The 22,967-nt window shown below is 39.8% G+C and overlaps 1 protein-coding gene across 1 annotated transcript; it reads right to left on the reverse strand.

Annotated features, from left to right (window-relative positions):
- Positions 1-5,714: 5,714 nt before the first annotated feature.
- On the reverse strand, positions 5,715-22,239 carry LOC124160977 (endocuticle structural glycoprotein SgAbd-8-like). The gene is made up of 4 exons (XM_046537114.1): positions 22,089-22,239; positions 17,599-17,789; positions 9,259-9,424; positions 5,715-7,481 (listed from the first exon to the last, which is right to left on the reverse strand). The coding sequence occupies exons 1-4, from the start codon at positions 22,089-22,091 to the stop codon at positions 7,302-7,304; spliced, it is 540 nt and encodes a 179-aa protein (XP_046393070.1). The 5' UTR covers positions 22,092-22,239; the 3' UTR covers positions 5,715-7,301.
- Between the last annotated feature and the right edge of the window lie 728 nt (positions 22,240-22,967).

Raw genomic sequence — 22,967 nt, forward strand, 5'->3', positions numbered from 1 at the left:
GGCGCCGGTCCACCCGCAGTTTACGGGGCATCCGGCCGATTGAGGGCCTGTGGTAGGAACTATGAGGATATGCTCGCTCTTAGTCCTAGCTTCGGCCTCCTCAACCCCGACTGCCTTCCATGGTCCGGGCAGCGTCTTTTATATCCAACCCTGGCCTCCCTCCGTCCAATGAGGGTGCTCCGCTTGGTCACGAGGTGACGCGTTCGCTGTGCAGGTGTGCGGTCGGGGTGTGAGGGCAGGTGTGAGACCAGGTGCGCGTTTAGACGCGGGAGTGGGGGAATCGCGTGGTGTGAGGGGAAGGCAGCGGGCTGGAGTGGGGAAGGTGAGGAGATGAGGGGAAGATGCGTGGTGTGAGGGGAGGTCACGTGGTGCCGCGTTCTTCCCTGGGGCGCGTGTTTCAAGTGGGTTTTGCCCATGTTCCAATGCAGCACAACAATCCACCCCTCCCCTGATGGCGCAAAACCCGCGAGAAGAAACACTGTGGGGGCATTGTGGCCGTATAGTGTCGGTCCATAGAATATCCTTGGTTGGCACTGTGCACTTGGCATCGCTGCCGGGGGAAGGTTTCTTCCTGTGTGGATGTGGTGGGCTCTGTGGGTTGTGGACGTGGAGTGAGCTACTCTTCGCTCGCTGTCCTCCTTTCTTGCAGGCCCAATTCATGCAGCTCTGTACGTGTTTGCGGACGTCGGAGAGTGCTGCTCGCCAATGATACCCTTGAGTTAGGGCCGTGTAGGTCGCCTTGATTCCAGGGTGTCCTTCCAATGGTGTATCGTGGTAGCGTTGGAGAACTTCTTTTCGTAAAGCTAGCGGGACCCATAGCCTCCAAGGTCCTTTTTGGCCGGGCCGGGACCACAGATGATCGATATCGTCCTTGTACTTCTTAAGGAATCGTTTCTGTGTTTTTGTCCTTGAGGGTGTCTGCTGGGCATTCAGTAGCTTCTCCCTGATGTCTGCGACCTCTGGATCTTCTTGTTGCGCTTGCTGGACTCTTTCGTATAAATCCGCGTGCTGTGTCACGACACGGATAGATGGTGGGACCATCCTGTCCATATCCAGAGTCAGAGCGTCTTTTGATGTCCAGGCTGCAGTGACTCGGCCCGTACTGCCGAAGGAGATTGTCCGATGTGAGTAGTCTATGACGGCGTTAGCGCTTTGAAGCCAGGGGTGTCCCAGGATGAGATCCTCCTCCATGTCCCGTGTGATGTGCAACGTTACTGGTAGATGCAATTTTTGGACGGTGACTATGGTCTGCAGGTTCCCCGTTGTTAGGAACGTATCTCCCTTTACCGTTCGTAGTGTGGTGTGTTCACCTTTGACTGATTTCTGGAAGGCCACTGGCAGGCAACGTTCAGCTATTAGGTTCACTCCGGCTCCTGAATCGATGAGGGCGTGGAGTACTTCGCCGCCAAGCTCCACCTGGATTCTGGGGGTGTTAATAGCTGCTCCATCAGGTTGTGTGGCCCCTATAGACGGGTGGGTGGGCCGGAAGAGATTTTCTGCATTTCCGCCTGGTTTGTTGGGACAGTCTCGGTGCAGGTGGTATCCTGGACAGTGCTTGCATTTTGGTGGTCTCGAAGGTTGTGTGTAGGTGACATCTTCGGCCTGGTCGGCTTCAATGGCGCTGGCTAGCCGTATGAGCTCTTCAGTGCTCTGCGGTGGGCAGGCTCGGAACATCTGCTTGATCCTTGGGAGGAGTTGTTCCGTCAGCGTGGGTAAGAAAGTTTCCTTATCTCCATCTGGGAACAGCCTCCGAAACAGCTGGATCTTCCGAAGGATAAAAATCTCAGCGCTCTCCTTCGGTGTCTGCAGGCTTCCAAATAGTTTTGCCTGTATCTGGGCCCTCCGTGCTGCTGAGTCAAACCTTCCCTTCAGCCTTTGCTTGAATTCGTACCATGTGAAAGCGAATTCCCGGTACGGTGTCCACCACCTTCTTGCATCCTCTTGGAGTTGTTGCTCCGCTCTAAAGACCCACCATGATGTGGGTATCTGGTCCTCGTGGAACCTTGTCTCCATGCCTCGCAGGAACGTCTCCGGATCTTCTGCTTCTCCTCCGGAGAACTCCGGCCACGGGGGACGGTAGGCTGGCTCCGGCACAGCCCGAGGAGTGCTGTTCTGCGGTTGGCGTTGACTGCATCTTCCGCATATGAACTGCAGCCCTTCAATGTCCCTCGCTTCGTCCCTCCAGCCAAGGCAGATGTGGTGAAACCATCGTTGGCAGCTGGCACAGGAAATCAGGTGCTCCCCTACTCTGGTGCATGATGAAGCCTCGCATTGATCCCTTGTGCGGGTGCGAGATGGGTTGGGCGCCACCGAGTTTTGTTGAAGCTCTCTCGGAAGAGCTATGGTGGGTGTAACGGGCGCTCCATCGATGGGTTGTACATCCATGGTGGAGGCGTTGATTTGCCAGGCGTTGTCAGTCGGGGGATCCTGTGGGTCCCGGCTGCTATCCATGCTGCCGGTCGATGTCCCCGTAAGTTGGGCGCCAATTGTCGCGGCTCCAGCGACATTCTCGGTTGCGAGGGAGACCTGGGATCGGGTAATCATGGCGCTGAGGAAAATAAAGGCCGGGATAGGAATGTTAAAACACCCGGGGGGGGGTGTGTTTATTGCGTTCAGAAAGTTACAGGGGGTGCCGGTAAGGTCGGGCGAGGTCCGCGGCTGCTGCTTCCGCGTGGCTGGGTCCGACTCTGTCCGGAACTGCCTCTCTGGGGATCTGCGTGGATCCGCAACAGCTCTGGCGGAGTTCCGGCGTTGGCGGCGGGTCCAGGCGCTACGGCGGGGTCATGGGCCTCGTCCTCCGTCTGCTTCCGCGGGTGATGACCTCAGGCGGGCGGCGGTGTCCGGGGAGAGGACCCTCTGGGACAGCGTGCGCGCTCCTCGCGGAGGGTGCGAGTGCGGCGCCGGTCCACCCGCAGTTTACGGGGCATCCGGCAGAGTGCGGCGCCGGTCCACCCGCAGTTTACGGGGCATCCGGCCGATTGAGGGCCTGTGGTAGGAACTATGAGGATATGCTCGCTCTTAGTCCTAGCTTCGGCCTCCTCAACCCCGACTGCCTTCCATGGTCCGGGCAGCGTCTTTTATATCCAACCCTGGCCTCCCTCCGTCCAATGAGGGTGCTCCGCTTGGTCACGAGGTGACGCGTTCGCTGTGCAGATGTGCGGTCGGGGTGTGAGGGCAGGTGTGAGACCAGGTGCGCGTTTAGACGCGGGAGTGGGGGAATCGCGTGGTGTGAGGGGAAGGCAGCGGGCTGGAGTGGGGAAGGTGAGGAGATGAGGGGAAGATGCGTGGTGTGAGGGGAGGTCACGTGGTGCCGCGTTCTTCCCTGGGGCGCGTGTTTCAAGTGGGTTTTGCCCATGTTCCAATGCAGCACAACAATATATGTCTCATAGAAATGCTTAGTGATCAATAGGGTAGTTTCCTTCGTCAAAGAAAACGAAAGGCATTGATTGCGATTCGTTACCCACCATTAGTTTATTCATAATATAAAAACTATTTCGTTTTTGAAATGCTGGTTTAGACGAATGACATTGGTCCATTTTTATCCTTAGGCGTAACTAATATTTTTACCAATATTAGTTACGCCTAAACCCCCCTTAGCATTAATTCCTAGCTGCGCCCTTGCACAGAGCATACTGGTACACCACGAATAATTGCTGGTGAGTATTCATATTGATCAGTAATCCATGAGGAAAGGATCTCTTGCGACGAATGTTGCGTAAATAGGGTAGTTTCCTTCATCAAGGAAAACGAAAGGCATTGATTGCGATTCGTTACCCACCATTAGTGCATTCGTAATATACAAATTATTTGGTTTTAGAAATACCGGTTTAGACGAATGTCAATGGTCAATTTTATCTTCATTTGAAAAAGGCCAGATTGGCGCCCATGCGATGCCACTCCACGTGACGTCACAGGGACCTAGTTTCTATACGAGTAGATAGGAGTTATACATCGTCTGAGATTACCAATGCATGCATGAGGCGCAGAGCTCAGGGAAACATGTCTTAATAATCACTTATTAAAACTGGCTAAGGTCGGAAAGTTTTCTTCGTTTGATAAGGTATTAATAATCCTTATTTAAGCCAAGCACTATCAGCTAGCAGGGTACTCAGCTACCCGCTAGCAGCCTGCGTCGTATCAGCGCTCAAGCCTCCCTCAAGGTCACCTCACAGGGCGGCAGCGGGAACGAGAAATACGTCACACGGAGAGATTTCCCGGCATTCATACTTACCCGTCGCGTTTTCGCGCGCTTGAAATTTTTCACTTTTCATTTAATCGCGAAAAATAGATATCGTCATTTAAAAATCTAAAAGCGTGAAATACGTACTCCAGGAGTAATGATATTTCGATTTAGGCAATAAAAAAATAATAGGAAACCACCCTATTGGGCAGCAGCAGCGTTGTGAGGACAGCGATGTCACATATCAGAATACTTCCAGAGGTTAGAATTTCTCTTCTTTTGCTTCAAATGGCTCTGCGCAATCAGCGTAATGTTTCCAACTGAGCAGATGTATTAAACCTTTTCCCAGCTACATAAAATTAACTTATTTTGATCCCAAAACACGGTAGCATAACATTTCATTTGAGGGATCGTATGAATATTCTTGGTTTTCTTGATAATTTTTGGTCCATTCATTGTTGAGATTGTTGCTTTGTTTGATGTGTGTCATACTTAATCCGTCTAATCTCTAACTTATGTGATATTTTAAATTTAAGTGATTTTATATCGACATATAGTTCTGTGGCGGTCACCATCGTAGGTTATACCTAGCGGGAGAACCACATTAGGCGGCCTTTTTATTGCCACTTCTACTCACCTTAAATAGCTTTTGCTCCCAAATGACATCATTTGATGCGGAAGACGCGAAGAACTAGTATAAGATTTTTCCTTACATGATTTAAACAAATGAAGTAATAAAATATCGTTTTCATATCAAATTTTTAAAGTAGAATTATTCTTTACAGGTAATGCTTTGATACAATCTCATTGCACATAATAATAATGAGTCAATAAGTCAACTTGTCGAATACTCCGGGTTTCAATTACATCTCTCAAATAATTTTATTGCTTACGTTATGAAAAACATGTAGTTCAGTAAAAAAAAATAGCAAAAGATTTTTGATTTCGAGAAATTATAAAATGAACTAGATTATAATAGAAGCTTAATGCAGGTGTAGAATCCTATAATGAGGGAAGAAATGAAAAAAATATTCATGTAGATTGCTTAAATTATTTGCATCGAGTATCTCTTATTACCAATTTCAGATCAATTTGGGTAATACCTGATTGATCACAATTTTTCGAGTGATTTCACTTTCAAATTTCCTCAGTATATGAATGTGAAATCTTGGATAGAGGTTTTTTGAAATTGTTGCTGCAAGCCAGAATGCATTAATTCTGTTTCATATCGTAATTTATTTTTCGGGATCGAGTTTTATTACGTTTTTGGCATTGATGTTTTACTTCACGTGAAAAGAAAACTTCTAAATTCGGTCTTACACAGGAATATTCTTTAGTCTTCTTTCATTGTTCCTCACACTACCACAAGACTGAAACTGAGAGCAAGGAATAGATGAGTTTTTTCTCGCAGCACACAAAATAAAGTAAACTTGATGCTTTTTTAAGGGTGCAAGTGTACATAAATAATTATTCTTACTTTCTTATAAGTAAATATTTATTTACAAATGGAACACAAACATTCATCATGATTTAAAGTAATTTAAAAAATATAATTCTTTGCTAAATAATAAAAAAATTAGTATCATTTGCCATTCCTCGGATGCTGGTCGCTTATACATATTTTTTTGTTGGTGCTTATGTTTCACCTGCTTTTTAACTCCTTCGTTTGAAGCTCATTGAGATTTACTATGTTTTGAATTCTTAAGGTCATATAAATGCATTATACACATAAATATTTTACTTGGTTTATCAAATTTAGGTTGCGGGAATCCTTAACACACCATTTGAATCTCCTATGTTTAGCAAAAACCTACGCTAAATTTTTATTATTTCTTATCCATGTTAAGCCTAGATGATTTATCTCTCGTTTTATACTCATTCCTTAAACATCTCCAATTTCTATATTTCTGCGGCTCTCTCATTCCAAATCACGCATTTTAGCGCGGCAACCAGGAACAAGGATTTGGGCTTAATTAAGTAGTTTCACGCAAAAGTGACTCATTCAAAACACCGATCTTTCACTCCATTAATTATGCTTTCATGGCTTTATTATCACGAATGAAAATTTATGATAATACATGCGGTAAAAAGTCTATGAAATCCGCGTTGTTGGTAAGCTCCTCGCTATAATATTATTTTTTTTTCTAGTTGTTTCTCAACTGCACACAATTGTGTTACTGAGACCCAGACTAATTACGGAAATTTTCTACCAATAGCGTCTCCGTTCCCACATCAATCTTGATATGTGCGTAGAATATTCATTGATAATTAAGACCACCCATATGTATTCTAAAATCGTCCTTAAAAGTGGCTGGAATTATGGGAAATTTGAGTATTCTTCACGTGCTAGCCACGCCGAGTTGGATTATATCGCCTTAAGTGTTCATGCACATAAGCGGACACAGTTCTTAATGGACTCCTAAATTTCTTCTAGTTGCGTCACATTTGTGAAATTTACCTAAGCGTTGACGATTCTTCAAGTTTATGGCAGGTGTGGACACCATAATGCCACCTCAGTATGGAAATAAAATTTTGATATCGTTATTTGGATGGTTTTACGACCATAAACAGCAAGGAGATTGTTTGCTAACCTACCAAAAGTCAGGCAAATCATTCAATGCTGACTCAATGTTGAGAATTATTCTTCAATGGTTTAAAACGCAGATAGTAATCGCTGTACGAGGAATAATATTTCACCACTTATAAAGGTAAATATACTTATGATTCAGTCGTTGCTGAATACACACGGAACTGATGGGCATAAGCACAATGGATCATTTAAACTCAGCGAGTAAATAGCGTCCGATTATATGGTTCTCAGACACATAAAACGCATGGTAATGAACTATGCCAACCATGAACGATAGAGATTGTTCTGGACTGAATAAACCAATGGAAAACATTCACTATTTGATGAGTACTCTTTGAACTTCTCTGTAAGGTCGAAATGTCTCGCACTGAGCAAATGGAAGTGAACCATGCCTTGAATTCAAAGCATCCGCATCTAATACTAGTTCATATTGTCTTGAATCCAATGCATTTACAATGGATGTGTTGTTTTTTGAGTGCCCTCTTAGTTGCCCCGTTATAATTAGGGGGCACGTTCGTCTCCGCCCTCTGCTCATGCCGTGATGACGGACTCCTCGTCGTATTCAACATCCTCCTCCTCCTCACGGTCCGGAGGGCCTTCCCTTCCTCCCTCGCCGCCGCGGTACTTGCCCGGAGGTGCCCCTGATCGCGGCCCGGAGTGGTGCCCTGCCTGCGTTCCGGGGTAAGGCGGCGAAATCGGCAAATGCGCCCCCTGAGAAGGATTTACAGTGATACATAGAATACAGAGGCGGATCCAGGATAGCGACAAGGGGGGGGGGGGTTAAAAATTCCAGCACTAGTGGGGGTCGGAAAAAATTACCATTCTATCTTGTGTAAATTTGATGCCCCTAGATCCGCCTCTGCTACAGTGTTACATGACCATTTCTAGTGCTACTGAGCAAATCTGCCAGTGATTATAAATAGGAGATATCATGACAGCTCTTAATAATATGCGATTATGCTATAATGGCGGAGTATTTGATTCTCAACTAAGAGTTTTCAATTCTTGCTGACTTCTCCTAACAATCTGTTTTATTCGAATGTAAATCGAATAATAATTTGAATGGTTTTTGATAGATTTTTAGCTGGTGATTATTTCCCTCAATTGTTTTTACTTTACTGCTCTTATGTTGAAATGTAGCCGGTGTAATTATAATAATAGTTATTGATTATAATCAGACTTAGGTGAATAGCTAAAAAATCAGGTTCATTTCCGTTCTCTTTCATATAATAACTTGCTGGTGCTCGCTGTTAACATTATGAAGGTTGTAGGGTGGTTTTGTCTTATTTGTAGCTGCTGTTGTAAAATGCAAATATTTAATTTCGACGTGCTATTCAGATTTCCTTAATCAATGACGAATAGGAAATGAACTCAAATTCACATTAGACCCTGAATCATACCTTTAATTTCTTCAAAACTAATGAAATTAGCACAAGAGAAGAGCAAGAAAGTAATTCCTTCGGATACTTTGAGAGGAAATTTCAAAATGATTCTTATGATTCTTGTAGAATATCTTCATCAAAAGAATGAATATCTCCCTAGTTAGGCACCTAGCTACCTCCCGGAATATTCTCACCAGCTTTCTCTTTTCTTGTTCACTTGCGCAAACTCAAAGCACTTACCTCTTATCCTATTTTTACATTCCACTGAAAGTGTGAACCCAAAGGGCGATGCAGACTGGCAGGTGTTGCTTAGAATATTAAAAGAACTTACTGTTTCTTCCTGCTAACCTAGGTTTTTTTGGGAACTCTTGGGTAACATTAACATAATACTAGTGTTGGGAGTAATATCGATAGTTAATCACAGCTTAAAATAGTGCAGAACATCAGAGGAAAACGAATACTGCAGTAAGGACATCAAGAAGAGAATTGGGTTAGCAAAGAAGACGTTCAAGATCATGAAAGAGGTATGAGAGGATCGTTATGTAAGAAATTTATGAAAAGGTTTGTGTAATGACTGACCTGGAGTCTAGTGCTTTACGGTAAAGAAACATGGACACTATGGAAAGAAGACGCGAGAAGACTGGAGGCGCTCGAGAGGTGGGTTTGGCAGAGAATGGAGATGAAGTGGACGGGAGGGAGGAGGAACGACGAAGTGCTGGACCTGGTGGGTGAGGAGAAGTAGCTTTTAGGTAAGATACGAACGAGACAGGTTGAAGGGAGAACTTAGCGGAGAGGTGATGTTGAAAACAGTGTTAGAGGGTAAAATGGTGATTTAATGAAGAAGAAGAAGAAAAAAGAGAATAGGACTTTCAGATAGAAATAAAGGGGGTACTCCTAATTATGAATTAATGAGGTAAGTAAATGATGGGAGGAGAGTCTGCCAGAATACTTCTTAAGTAATGCATGGAATCCTATCTTAATCGGTAGGATACCTACTTAAAAAATAATTTTACATAATCTTTTTTTGGATTTGGACATGAGCGGACTTATTCCCCAATCGTTTCCGTACTTTCGTTTGGCCTAAATACTTTGTGTGATTCAATTACCTTTGGCTGAAATCCGTTCTCGTCGGCCGTGTAGGTGACTCTGTACTTGCGACCATCGGTCGCGATGAACTCGTAAGCGCCATGCGCCACGTATCCTTTGATGCCGTCGCCGAAGTCCCTCACCTGGCCAACCTGCTCCACCTTGGTCCCATCCTCCGTCTCGTAGCTGAAAACGTATCGTAAATGTTAATTTGAGGAAATAATGTATTAATATCTGTATTCTTGGGCCACTTTTTTAATTTTATTATGATTATCATGTGTGATATGTCGATTCCCTGGGCCGGAAAGTGAACCATGGACCTTTGAATTTCCAAGCCACTGCGCACTATGGTATCCAAGTTTCTGAATTCCCAGTATACTGAATAACCATTCCATGAATTTATCTCGGTACAATTTCCACGGGAAATTAGGAATCTGGATAGGGCCGTGGTTTGTTCCTCAAATCCCTTATCCTGAATATCCAGTTTCTCAATTCCTTTAGTAAAATTACTGTGGGAGTTAGATACAGCCTGTAGGTATATACAGTCGCCCGTAAATCCTAAGGTCCGTTGATCGAATCCCGGTCCAGTGCATTTTTTCTCATGACAACGTTTTATTGTCACGTTGAGCAATTAATGCATTTTTATCTCTGTTCTTGTTAATTAACGCATCAAAAACGTTTAGTTTCATCTTTAGAGGTAAAAAGTTAACACATCGCACTTAAAAATCAAAGAATACTAGATACTGAAAGTTAAATATAGATTAAACATAAAGAAACAAATTAGTGCTATTAATTTCACTGTAAAAGTCAAATTCAAAGTTATCTTCCAGAACTTAGTAACTTAGTTATTATAAAATTTATTCTCATCACTAATGGGTAAGTCATATGCAAAACTAAACCATATTTTCGTCGACAACTGCAATATTTTGACCATAGCCCTTCGTTTTTGGCCGAGCTATAAGCACATATGCCAATATAAATGTACTATGACACTTGTTTATATTCGTTCGACTTGTTTTCAGTTATAATGTAAATTTATTTATTTCTCGATCTCATTCTGGTGCTGGGAAAATGGAAGGGGCTCTCTACCTCGGTGGGGAGTGTTCACCGCGAAAAGTAATAATAAGCAACGATTAATTTGTTTGGAAGCCGAATTTACCGCTGAATTAATGAATACAAAGGGTGGTTTATATTAAAGCATATTTTGAGTTATTTCGGCTTTCATCTTGGACACAAGAATAACTCTGACCACGTCGTTGCTAATTCCATATTTACGGTTTATAAATGCTGTACTGTATTCTTATTTTTATTGAAAAGTAAGGTGATAGCTATAATAAAACCTGTCAAATGTTATGTACGTATCTGATTCCCTAACGTAGGTCATCTACAATTGGGTGGTTTCCTAGTTCTCTTTTAATGACTAAATAGAAAGATTATTACTCCTGGAGTACGCATTTCACACTTTTAGATTTTTAAATGACGATAACTATTTGTCGCGATTAAATGCAAAGTGATAATTTTCAAGCGCGCGATAAAGCAACGGCTAAGTATGACTGCTGGGAAAAGCCCTGGTGACGTCATTCTGGTTCAGTCTGCCGCCGTGTGAGGCCTCCTTAGTGCGAGGCTCTGGGTGCAGCTACGATACAGGCTGCTAGCAGGCACGAGAGTACCTTGCTAGCAGATACTGCTTGGCTTAAATAAAGATTATTAATACTCTATCAAACGAAAGAAACTTTCCGACCATAAGCAATTTTAATAAGTGATTATAAAGAGATGCTTCCCTGAGCTCTGTGCCACATGCATGCATTGGTAAAATCAGACGGTGTAAAACTCCTGACTACGCGTATGGCATCTAGGTCCCTGTGACGTCACGTGAAGTGGCATCGCATGGGCGCCAATCTGGACTCTTTCAAATGAGGTTAAAATTGATTCATCCGGGATTTCTAATACCAAGTAATTTTTATATTACGAAAAAAAAAACACTAATGGTGGGTAACGAATCGGAATAAATGCCTTTAGTTTTATTTGATGAAGGAAACTATCCTAATGGAGTCGAAAACAGAGTGAAAGCGTACTTATCGAGTGAAAGTGATTCCTAAAAATCTTATCTGAAATTAGCAGTGCCATATGTTGATTGCACACCCTGACTCAGTCAACGGACGATTAGCTATTCTAAGGCAGGAGTGGACCTGTGCGCAGCACCGATCATGCATTGTACCTTGATTGATGTTTATCTTCCATGAAATGCAAAGACAGAACACATTATACGTAGGAGAGTCGGAGACAACCTACGCTAAGGTGTAAACCCTGCTCCAATACTTCCTGCAAGTGCCAAATTGGTATTATGAAATAGTATTTAATTATTTGCAAATTGAGATCACTGAATATGTATTTTATGTCCACCTAAGTACGCATTTCCATTATGAAATTGAAAAATGCCACGTAACTGTATTTCTCATGAAAATAGGCCATCAGATTTCAAGTGAAATACATCACTCTATCTATTTAAATACTACTTAAATTTTTACTACTTAGAGGAGAATCCGGTAATTTAGCCAATGTTTTTTTGTTGAGAAAATTAACGCTGCTTTTACTTTTATGGCACTGTAAAGAGTCAAGCTTGAACACTGTAATGAAAACTTCTTTGGCTTCGCTTATGCCTCGAATATTGAGTAAAATCAAACTCGTACTGGAAAATTTTCCACCTAGCGTTTTGAGCCGAGGCTGGGAAAAGTGAAAATTGGTGAAGTTTAAGAAAAACTGATTCATGAATGGAAAATAATTTGCTGACGCATAAACATTTTATACATGGTACACTTGTCGAGGCCTACACTGTAAACTTTGAGAATATGAGATAGGTATTATCTTCTTTTATCAAAATAATTGATGATTAAACCTTTAAGTTTCAATAATATCAAACATTGGAAAGTCAAAACAGAAAAAAACATTTAAAAATACGTTATATTAGTCGGATTGTTATTTTTTTGTCTCATTGCGTCATTTTACTTAAAAGTAGCCCGTAGCTGTAAAACGCCCGTAGCAGTTTTTGACGAAACGCGCAGCCTTCCTTTGAATTTTATTCAGTTCGCGGATTAAGTCTTTCTGCTCCAGATCCCATATGATCGCTGCATATTCAAGGTGCGGTTGGACGAGAGCGGTATAGCACCTTTATTTTACTTTCTCATTCGAAAATCTTCCCGCAATACGCTTTTCGAACCCTAATTTCTTCAGGGCTATGCCGCAAATATTCTTTACATGTGTTCCCCACGTGAGGTTCGAGGTTATCGTAACTCCCAGATACTTCACTTCGTCTGTTGCCTTTATGTTAATGCCATCCACTGCATAAACATGGTTAGCGTTGGACCAATTCCGCAAGAAATGTACCGCCATGCATTTGCTCAGATTAAGTTCGATTACCCACTCTTGGCTCCACAAATGAACACTGTTTAAGTCAGATGATAGAATTTCACAGTCAGAGTGATCACTAATTTCGCGATAGGTGACAGCTTCGTCAGCAAATAAACGTATTTTACTGCTAATGCGGGAGCAAAGATCATTAATGTATATAATGAACAACAGGGGGCCAATTACGCTTCCTTGTTGAACACCTGATGTAACTTTTACTACATCGGAGCTAATTCCGTCAGGAACAACTTTTTGTTTACGATCTCTGAGAAAGTCGCGTATCCAGTTTACAAATGTGTCGTTTAATCCGCATGACTGTAATTTGTATAAAAGTTTGTTGTGAGGTACAGTGTCGAAAGCTTTCTTAAAATCTAGAAATAGTGCGTCAACTTGTCTTTTCGATTCACCAGATTTTATAACGTCGTGAAGAAAGAGTGCGAGCTGTGTTTCGCATGATCTACCTTTTCGGAATCCGTGCTGACAGTCATGGAGGAAGTTACGTCTGTCCAAGAAAGCCATGATATTGCTAACGACGATATGCTCAATTATCTTGCCTATAATCGATGTTAATGAAATCGGACGGTAGTTGCCTGGGTCATGTCTGTTTCCCTTTTTGAATATGGGTGTAACGCTTGTAATTTTCCAGTCTGGCGGTAACTTCCCTTCGGAGAGTGACTTCTTAAATATGATCTCTAAGTAAGATGCGATCTGTGGAGCTAACTCCTTGAGGACACGCGCGGGTATTCCCTCCGGACCCGGAGATTTACTATTCTTAATCGATTGTAGTTGTTTAGTTATCCCATCACGTTGTATAGATATTTCTTCCATCGATTCCTCAGTATATGGGATGTCTAAATTGAACTGAGTATCGTCAGTAGTGTATACGCTTTCGAAGTGGGAATTTAAAGTGTTAGCTTTGTCAATATTTTCGGTGACAAGTTTACCATCTTTATCAAATAACGAATCTACGGTTGAAAGTTTTCCCTGAAGCACTCTCGCGTACGACCAAAAGGATTTCGGATTTTCTTCGAGTAATTCACCAAGTACTTTTTTCTTAAACTTTCGCATTGCAGTTCGCATTGATTTCTTGGTTATTGAGCGTTGTGCAGCGTAACTTTCTTTAGTTTCAAGTTCCTTCGATTTATTACGTGTCGTGATGGATTTTCTGTGCAAGTTGTATAGCTTTCTTTGTTTCCTAAGTTCCCTTCTGACATCGTTATTGTACCAGCGAGGTTCTTTATTATCACATTTCAATTTTTGCGGAATATGTTCATTGATTCCTTGGAGCAGAATTTCTAGGAAGTGTTTCCATGTTACATCTCTGCTTTGGTCCTTTGATTTATCTACGAATTTTTTGTAGTAGTCATTAATCATCTCGCCAAAATTAGTGAAGTTGCATTTATCAAATAAGTAAATTTTGCGTTTTGGTTTTACGGCTGACACTACATCAATTTTTAACGTTGTAAAGGTTACTCTGTGATCGCTTATACCGTCAATAATATCGAGTACTTTTATCAACTTAGGATGGCTTACTGCTAAAAGGTCTAATATCTTATTTCCTCTCGTAGGTTTGTCAACTACTTGGGCGAGAGAGTGATTTGCAAGTATGTTGAGTAATACCTCGCTGATTTCTCTATTCCTTGAATTCGTTTTTACAGTGTAAGTATCCCAGTTTATGGATGGAAGATTAAAATCTCCCCCGATCACTATTACACTATTACTGTCTCTCTGAGTAAATGCGGATATTTGATTTTCTAGAAGGTACATAATATCGACTTCGGAGTTCGGCGGTCTATAAAAAGAGCAAACATGAATACTCCTTTTGTTTCGTTGTTTAATTGTACACCATACGCTTTCTATTTCGTTGTCAATTATTTCGTCCGCGGCGCTGTGCAAATGTGATTTAACTGCTATAAAAACTCCGCCACCTGTTCTATTGCGTCGATCGAATCTGTAAATTTTATGTTCTGGAGGAAAAACTTCGCTGTCGCTTATATCTTCCGTAAGCCAGCTCTCTGTCCCCATGGCTAGGTGTACTTCAATGAAATTATTTTAGGTACTAGAAAACAATGGTGATAAAAATTAATCATCACAAATAGCGTTTAAAAAGTTAAAACTTCTCTTATTACACTTATTCGCACAGAAGATATGTGGTTAGATTCCTCGAATCAGTCATTTTTTATTTAACCTTCAAAAATTCCGTTTCTAGGACCTAGTGTCATTGTACCGCATCTGCCGAAGACTCTTGCACGCTATTCTATCCCTGGGCTATTCGTGATCCAAGGAGATAGAAATCTATCTCTTGCTAAGCGGAAGAAGAGATAGTGATTTACCTATGGTGGATAGAATGGCCTTTAGATTCTATGAAATAGCATTGCTATTCAAACGGTCATAGCGGTTTCTCTTTTTTGAGAATCACATGCTACATGGATGTTATAAGTTGATTTTATAATGGCGTAACAATAATGTTTATTCTTAAAACGGTAGTGATATTCCTTGAATTTTACTTTAGTATTACTTCCTCTCATTACATTCGTAGTTGAACTAGCTTAATTATGAAATGGATAAAGGTCACGATTATTTAACCTAAACGCAGCTTGAAAGGGATATTCGTGTGCTACGAGAATGTCGATTGCTTCATTACAAAAGATTTTTATTTCTAAACATGGTGTTTGTGTGAACATTCTTTGACTTGAGTTAATAATTTTATTGAGTTCCCTCTTTGTCGAGCATACCTTATTTTAATTTCATAAATGTCTCTATTATTTTATAGTATGAATTGGGCGTGTCGTTTTCTTGGTTGAATATACTGTTTGATAGTACCTATTCTTACAATTGATGCTCTTATATTTTTATATTCGATTTGTCATAATTTACTTGATATTTAAAATTAGGAAAATTAATACGTTTTTATTTGATCCGCGATGTCCTAACTGAATCTTTTACTTGTCGACGAACAGGTCAAATTAATAATGGTACAAGCAAGGCATTTTAAGGCTGGGCTGATAAATCTATGAACTATTTTAGCATATCCTCAATTTGATTTATATCAATAATTCATGTGATAAGTATATACTCAATATTATTTTGGTGAGTTATAATTTTGGGTATCTTATATCCTTTTCTTATTCCCTTCTTTTTAAATATGGAGTTTCTGCAAATTTAGTATTGATATTAGAGAAAGAATACTTGGTTTGATATGTGGACTCATTTCAGTATACTTTTTCGTAAAAAAATATGCAATAATAATTGTGAATGCTCCCCATTAATTATCAGGCAGGCTAGCTTTTTAGCTAGCCAGTATCTCAAAATCGAAAATCATGCCTAAGCAATTTTTAGGTGCAATATTTTAATAACCGAGATGGTCACAAGTTCTTCTTTGAATACCTACCCCAAACATTTCAAGATGCTAAGCAGTTAGGTTTTAGACCAGTAATGCATCGCAAAGAAGGCACAAATTAACTGGTCAAGAGGTTGTGATTCCCCCTCTTAATGTGGTGTTGATACTGTTTTGATGTCCCTGAGACTGAATAGGTTGCCATTATCATCTATTCACTGTCTCGGCTTTGCGACTAGTCTGAAGTCTTAGCCATGATATCATTCAGTAAGACACCTTATCCGACATCCGTGGCATGAATGAGAATAACGTCTGACGTAAATTTAGAATGACAATGGATTAAATAAAAGTCGTTTAGCCTCACGTGGGGTCGAAGAAAACTAGCCATTTCCGCCCGCCGTATATACGAAAACCAGCGAATCACTCGAGTATGACGCCGCGATAAGATTTTCTTGATATTTTCATTCATGGCGTCACTGCTCCCTCGTATCGCCAAAAACTATCTATATAATTTGCATTCACGTATCTGAGAAATAAAGAAAGGAAGTTAGCCCTGCTATAGCTGCGTGAATTGGATCCGAGGAAAAAAAATGCTTTTTTGTCTTCTGGGACATCTATCATACGCACAGTTAGGTTCGCCTACCGTATTTTTTTCATGAGAATACGGTATATTGTTATCAATATTTTTATTGTTGTCCTCACGGACGAAGCCCCGAAACGTAGTAGGTATAGTAGCGTGAGAGAAAGGAAATGGCCGGTTGACCTCAGGTTGTGGATAAATGTGGCCTTGGCTTTGAATTTTTATCGACCTTTTGGAGATAAATATTAAATTTATGCTGGTATGTATAAATTATCCTTTAAGGAAGTTAGGGGAATAAATATTTCACTATTAAGCGATATTAACCTCTAGTTTGTCATTTGAATCAACTATTGTATCTAATTTCTGCTTTGAATAACAGGAGATATTTCGAATGTTAATTGACGCTATAACAATTGACTTTTTGCTTGAAGGTAATGGTAGTCCCGTTTGAACCTCGATTTGTCCACCACTAATCAAATTTATGAGATTTATCCATTTGAGAAGATTACTATATCTCCTTAATCCAAGCTGCGTGGAAAAAAATTCTCTTTGTGATTTATTCTTAATGAACTGGCTGTTCTTATTAAATGATATCATTTGCCAAATTGCAAATTACTTCCTAATTGGAGTAATTTACCTTAAAGAATAGCAAAGCTTTTTTCTGATTTTTTTGCTGGTGTAACCATCCATCTGGAACTGTTAAGTTCTGAAAAAAATTGTAAATAATATAACGCACTATATTTATGCATCTAGATTTCGCTTTACTCGACAAAATTTTCTGGAAAAACCGTCCATAGACTTGTTGGGTAGGAAAGTGAAAAAACTATAAATAATAGAAAATTATTTGACAAGGATCCGTCTAAAGCTTACATTCGCTTCTCCTTATTTTCCTTTACCTGAGATGTACAGTAAGAGCACTAATCACTCGTTTTAGGAATCTTGGCTGGTTATCCGAATTTGACTCGTCATCATGTTGAAGACAAATATTTTTTCCAATGTAGCCTATGGTGTAAGAGCTAGTAGTATCAATTAACTCACCTGTAATGAGCCGATCCATCCGGATTGAAGTCTGATGTCATGGAGAGCAACTCGACAGGCTTTCTCTTCAGCCGCCCTATCCCTTGTGGCTCCTCTGCGGGCACGCGAACCTTCAAATTACGTGGGTAGTGGCGCGGGGGTCGGGCTGTTGTCGTCGAGATGAGTAAAACGCTGAGAAGGAGTATGCCACGCTGTTGGAGTATTGGAGATGATTGAGCATTTATGTAGAGGTAGACCACACTTACAAACAGTATTATCCGAACATAAGTAAGATAATTGCTTTACCTAAATGCGTTTATGAATGGAAATTAAGGGAGAATCTTTTAGTAGCTGTTTAACCTTCCGTCAGGCGTTATGTTGAAATTGCTGAGTTCAGGCGCAATGTGCTTGTCAGGCTTAGATGTGAAAAAACATTATTAACTCATAGCATGGCTCAGTGGTGCACCTTTAAAGTTTAAAACCTTCATCATCAGACTAAACGAACACTCATATGATGTCTATGATTTGATATGTATAATATAGCCCTGCATATACCCCTTTTGTATAAATTTGTAATTATATATACCCATTACCCCTTATAATTGTATATACCCCTTTACATACCGTCATACTGCCCCGGACCGATCCAACAAATAATAATTATAATAAGATGTCTTTATTTGGGCGAGGTTGAGACTAAGAATTGTCCTATATCACTTAATCCCTCGATAGCGTCAATGCAAAAATATTTAAAAACGGTAGGTTAACGTTTACAATACAAAAAATATACAATATACACTATTTGTGAAATGTCAAAAAAGATAAACAAGTATATGTGAAAATTTTGTGTAAGAAAAAAGATTTCCGTCTGTGGGAAAAAATGTGAGAATAAGGGTGTAGTATCATTCAGCGAAAAAAACCCACTGCAGGAAAACGCCTACACAAGGAGGGGGGCGTGAAAAACCTGCGAAAACCTACTGAGTTAAAGCTAATGTCATGTTAAATGAAAAAATACATCATAGTTAATGAGGTGCAACACAGCAAGGTGCGATTTAACGTGCTCTTTAGGCTTTTAAGTATTATTATAAGCAATGTATTTTAGCATGTGAATTCTACAAGATCAGTGTTTATTATTTTGCTAACTTATTTAGCTAATAATGCTTTTATTTTGCGTTATTGAGACAGTATTTTTTTCACTATTCTAAATAATCCGTTCTGTCGGTATAATTGCGAAAAGCAAAAGGCCGCATGGAGTGTGCAAAAAACAGCTACTATAAGTGCCAAGAGTCTATGCCGCATAGTGGTGCGAAGAAATGAAAATAAAATCGTGCTGTGGCTGTCAGATCCATTGCACCCGACGAAAGGTTTAAGAATAAGCATGTGAGGACAGTGATCTTGGGTGTAGTGCTTTTTTGTGCAAAATGTTTTGTGCGAAAACGTGAGCTCTAAGGAAATTCGGCAAAAAAAAAGGCTGCAGACATTGAATGGTTGGATGTGAAGGAGAATGGGAAAGTTTTTAGAGACATAGAGGAAAATAAGCCACGAAGTTGTCGATACAGTGGAAGAGGAAACTTATAGAAGAGGTAAAGAGCTAAAAGGGTTTCAATGCAACGAGTCTTAGTTGGTCGGGGTTGTTGTTAACTGTTAGAGGGATGACTATTTTTCAACTTGGAATACAGGAGAGAAGATGAGTGTTTATATAACGAGTAAAAGCGAATAGGTCTCACTGGGAATGGGAATATGGAGCCCACTTTGCGAATGGAACACTCGGCTGCGTTCGCAAAATTTTCCATGTAATGCCTCAACCCTTAGAATGCTCATAATAAAATTTTTGGTACAAATTAAATATCGAATTCATATTTTCCGCATGTTTTGTTGCGCTAGCCTTGCCTACAGAGTAGAACCTATGCTTTATAAGATGATATTATAAGGTAAAATGAAGACATGTATGAATATTTGTCTCGGGTTTCCACCTGGGGTAGGAAATTGGCTGCTATCAACATGCTCAAAAACTCCAGTTCTCAAACCCAAATCGTCTATTGTAAAAGTAAATTTGGTTTTCCGTATTTGCTTGAATGGAGACTTCGTAAAAAATTAACATTTTTCGTGGAGTATTTACTCCTTAACGGATGGCCTTCGTTTTCAGAAATTTACAAATTGAAGATTTAAAATAATTTTGTGATTTAAAAGGTAAATTGTCGTTGTTATATTGTCTCTATTTTTAATTTAGATACTATTTTCGGATACTAACTTCAGGAGTCCGCTCTATTTTTGCAGAATATCGGTAGGTGCAAGAAAATTCCATGATTCATCCTGAAATAATCAATTTTATCCTATTTCACAAGGCATTTATATCTTTACCAAGAATGAATTTGAAAAAAATAATAAAATTTATTGGAGCGAACTGATGTAAAATTATATTGAAGAAGACAGTCATCAATAGTGAAAAATGACAGAATAAAATTAAGGACAAAAAATAAAATTCAGCCAAAAATCTCATAGCAATACACTTGAGCCCTTGAGGGAAGAGAAGAAGCTATACAGGTATGTGCGCTGGAGAAGTTTTACAAGAGCAGTGTCCTCATTAATTTAATAGAGGCAATGACACAGACTCTACAAATCATTGTAAAGAGGTTGTTAAAACCATTATAATATAACATTTGAAGAGGTCAACCGACACAGACCGTTATTGGTAGAACTCCTAGATTCATCTGAAAAATCTTTGCTACCACCTGGATTCGATTTTGGTGCCAGCAATAGCTACCTCGCAAGCCCTATTTTGGGAAACTATTGCAGCATTAAAGAAATGAGGAAGTGATTGCTTCAGAAATGTTTAATTATAGAGGAGGGAAAGAATGAAGGTAATTTATAAAGAGGAACTAATGAATGAGTATGATGATTGAGCTATGTTAAAAGAAAGTCAAACAGTTTAAAATGGATCACCTTATCTGGTATGAACAGATGGGCTCTTGGGAAAAGAAATCTGAATGAAATGCTTCACATTTAAGCTGTGGATGTGAAGAATGTGCAATATGCGGCAGGGAAAAAATTAACAAATTCTCCGGATTGATGATGAGAAAATCCTAATTTAATTCCATTTCCAACTATTGAAAGGAATGAGGATGAAGAAAGTAAGTTGCTCAATAAATTATACCATGATGAATTTTGAAATAAACCCATATTCATGATTTTACATAGGCTGATTCGTATACTTCGTCAAAGATAATGCATGTGGATTATATGTAGATAATACAAGTGGATTGAGTTTCGGAATTAGGGGTGAAATCAGGTTAAAAAAACTACCAATTTGATGGAAATGCAAAGTTACCTGTAGATTAGGCACGTGGATATAATAATTGCATATTCCTGAAGCATTGAAAATCCTCGGCTCGAATTTTAACTCTAAAATTTAAAACACATGACCACCTAAGTAATAGGAACATATATCTCGTAATCTATACTTGGGGAATATCTCAATTAGGACCTATTCAGATTGTCACTTTCCCTTGTTCAATTTATAAAGCATTTCCAAAGCAAGCAGTAAAGTTGAGCTTTGACAAATAAGGACTAAAACATCCAAACTACATCAATCCTCGAACTAAATTCATTTACTCATCTTTAGGTGTGCGCTAATCCATTTCAAGGAGACTTGGACGGAAAACTATTACCTATACCACTTACGTTTTAAAGGAAGCGACCCGGGTGTCGATCAGCAATCATTATAAACAATAAAAATAATTATAACAATTAAATAATATTATATTTTCACAAGGTAAAGCCAGAAACAATCGAGTTTAACAATCATTATCATCAGACTAAATTCATAGCTATCTAAACTCGGGTCGCTCAATTATAAAAACGTTGTACGAGTGATAATTATCAATCCAAGACACTTTTAAATCACTCCTTTTGTTTCGATAGATTGGGGAAGATTGTAAGATATAGTAAGGCTGTATAATAATATACATATTAGACATATCCTGTGCTAGCAACAATATACCAATGGATAAGGTCTTACAACACGTATCACAAAAATAGCAACATTTAAGGAGAGCAGAAAAAAAATTGATGTTTTTACTGGTACACTGATATTAAAAACCAAAAGTTCATAAAACTGAAAAAGAAGCATTCATTTACAAACAAAGATTTGTTTTGCCTGTAAATTATTTTTTAAAATGTTATTACACTTTTTTTAAGATGCCTATCTCAAACTAGCCGAATTTGAGATACGTGTTGTTAGAACTTAGCCATAGGTATAATAAATGAGGTCTCGGCTAAAGAAAAAAAATTACTATTGTTGCTACTGAACAGTTTCTCTAGAAAACGAGTAAACTAGCTTAAGAAATCGCCGCACAGGATCCACATTGAGAATAAACTGGCCAAGTAAGGTTCACGAAGGATTTTTAACCGCTGATCACGAGTGAAAACGACGAAAACAGGGTTGTACTCCATATAACGTATCGAAATATCCATAGGCTGATGAATTTTCTTCAATGATCACAAGCACTCACCATTTTGGCCGCAGGTTACCCGCAGTGGCTGTTATCCACTCCCTTCTCGTTTCCAGGGAAGCTAAAGAACGAATGAATCCGAATCATCTCCTCTGGGTATTTTATTGTTCCCTGACATCCTTGAAGTTGGAATTAGTCAAGGACTCAGCCGTTGGTCCTCCTCGTCCGTACCCCTCTTTCAAAGCAATCCCCACCCCTTAACTTCCTGCCCCGCTGCCTCCATGTGGAAGCTCACTGCTTCCATTTCAATGAGGAACATTAAGTAGTTTAAACGCCTTGCAAATGCTGATGAGATCACACTCAGCCAAATGGCTTTCTCTCTAATTGTAGCCATAAAATAGGAATAAAGATACTCACGGTCGAGCTTTCCTTATCAAAATTATGATATTATATTGAAATTTTCATTTTCCACCGAAATTGTTTATTATTTGTTATTACTTAGACTGTTTGTATTGAATTTGTAAACATTAAACTATCTCCATAGCAATTTTCTAAAATTATTCCGAATGACACTTTACTAGCTTATGTGAGAATTCATGGCTTGGAGATCTGAATATTGATGAAATTTATCAATTATATCACAGATATGGCATCTATGACGTCATATTGATGTTTCTTATGCAGGTCTCTCGTAATTTTTTACGTTTAATTGCAGCTTTCACACTCTAAATCCGTAGATTCTGGCTAAACTATGGCCAAATTTAGATGAAAATTGCAGAAATATTTGTTGTATGAATAAGTTTGATGGACGCGCAAACCATTTTTCTACTTGTAAGCAATTGGCGAATTATCTATAAAAATATGATCACATATGTTTTTACATCTCGATGCTCTTATAGTTCATTTTTTTTGCTATCATATATATCGGAATGAAATCTA

This window comes from Ischnura elegans, chromosome 6 (genome assembly GCF_921293095.1).
Source record: "Ischnura elegans chromosome 6, ioIscEleg1.1, whole genome shotgun sequence".
NCBI lineage: Eukaryota > Metazoa > Arthropoda > Insecta > Odonata > Coenagrionidae > Ischnura > Ischnura elegans.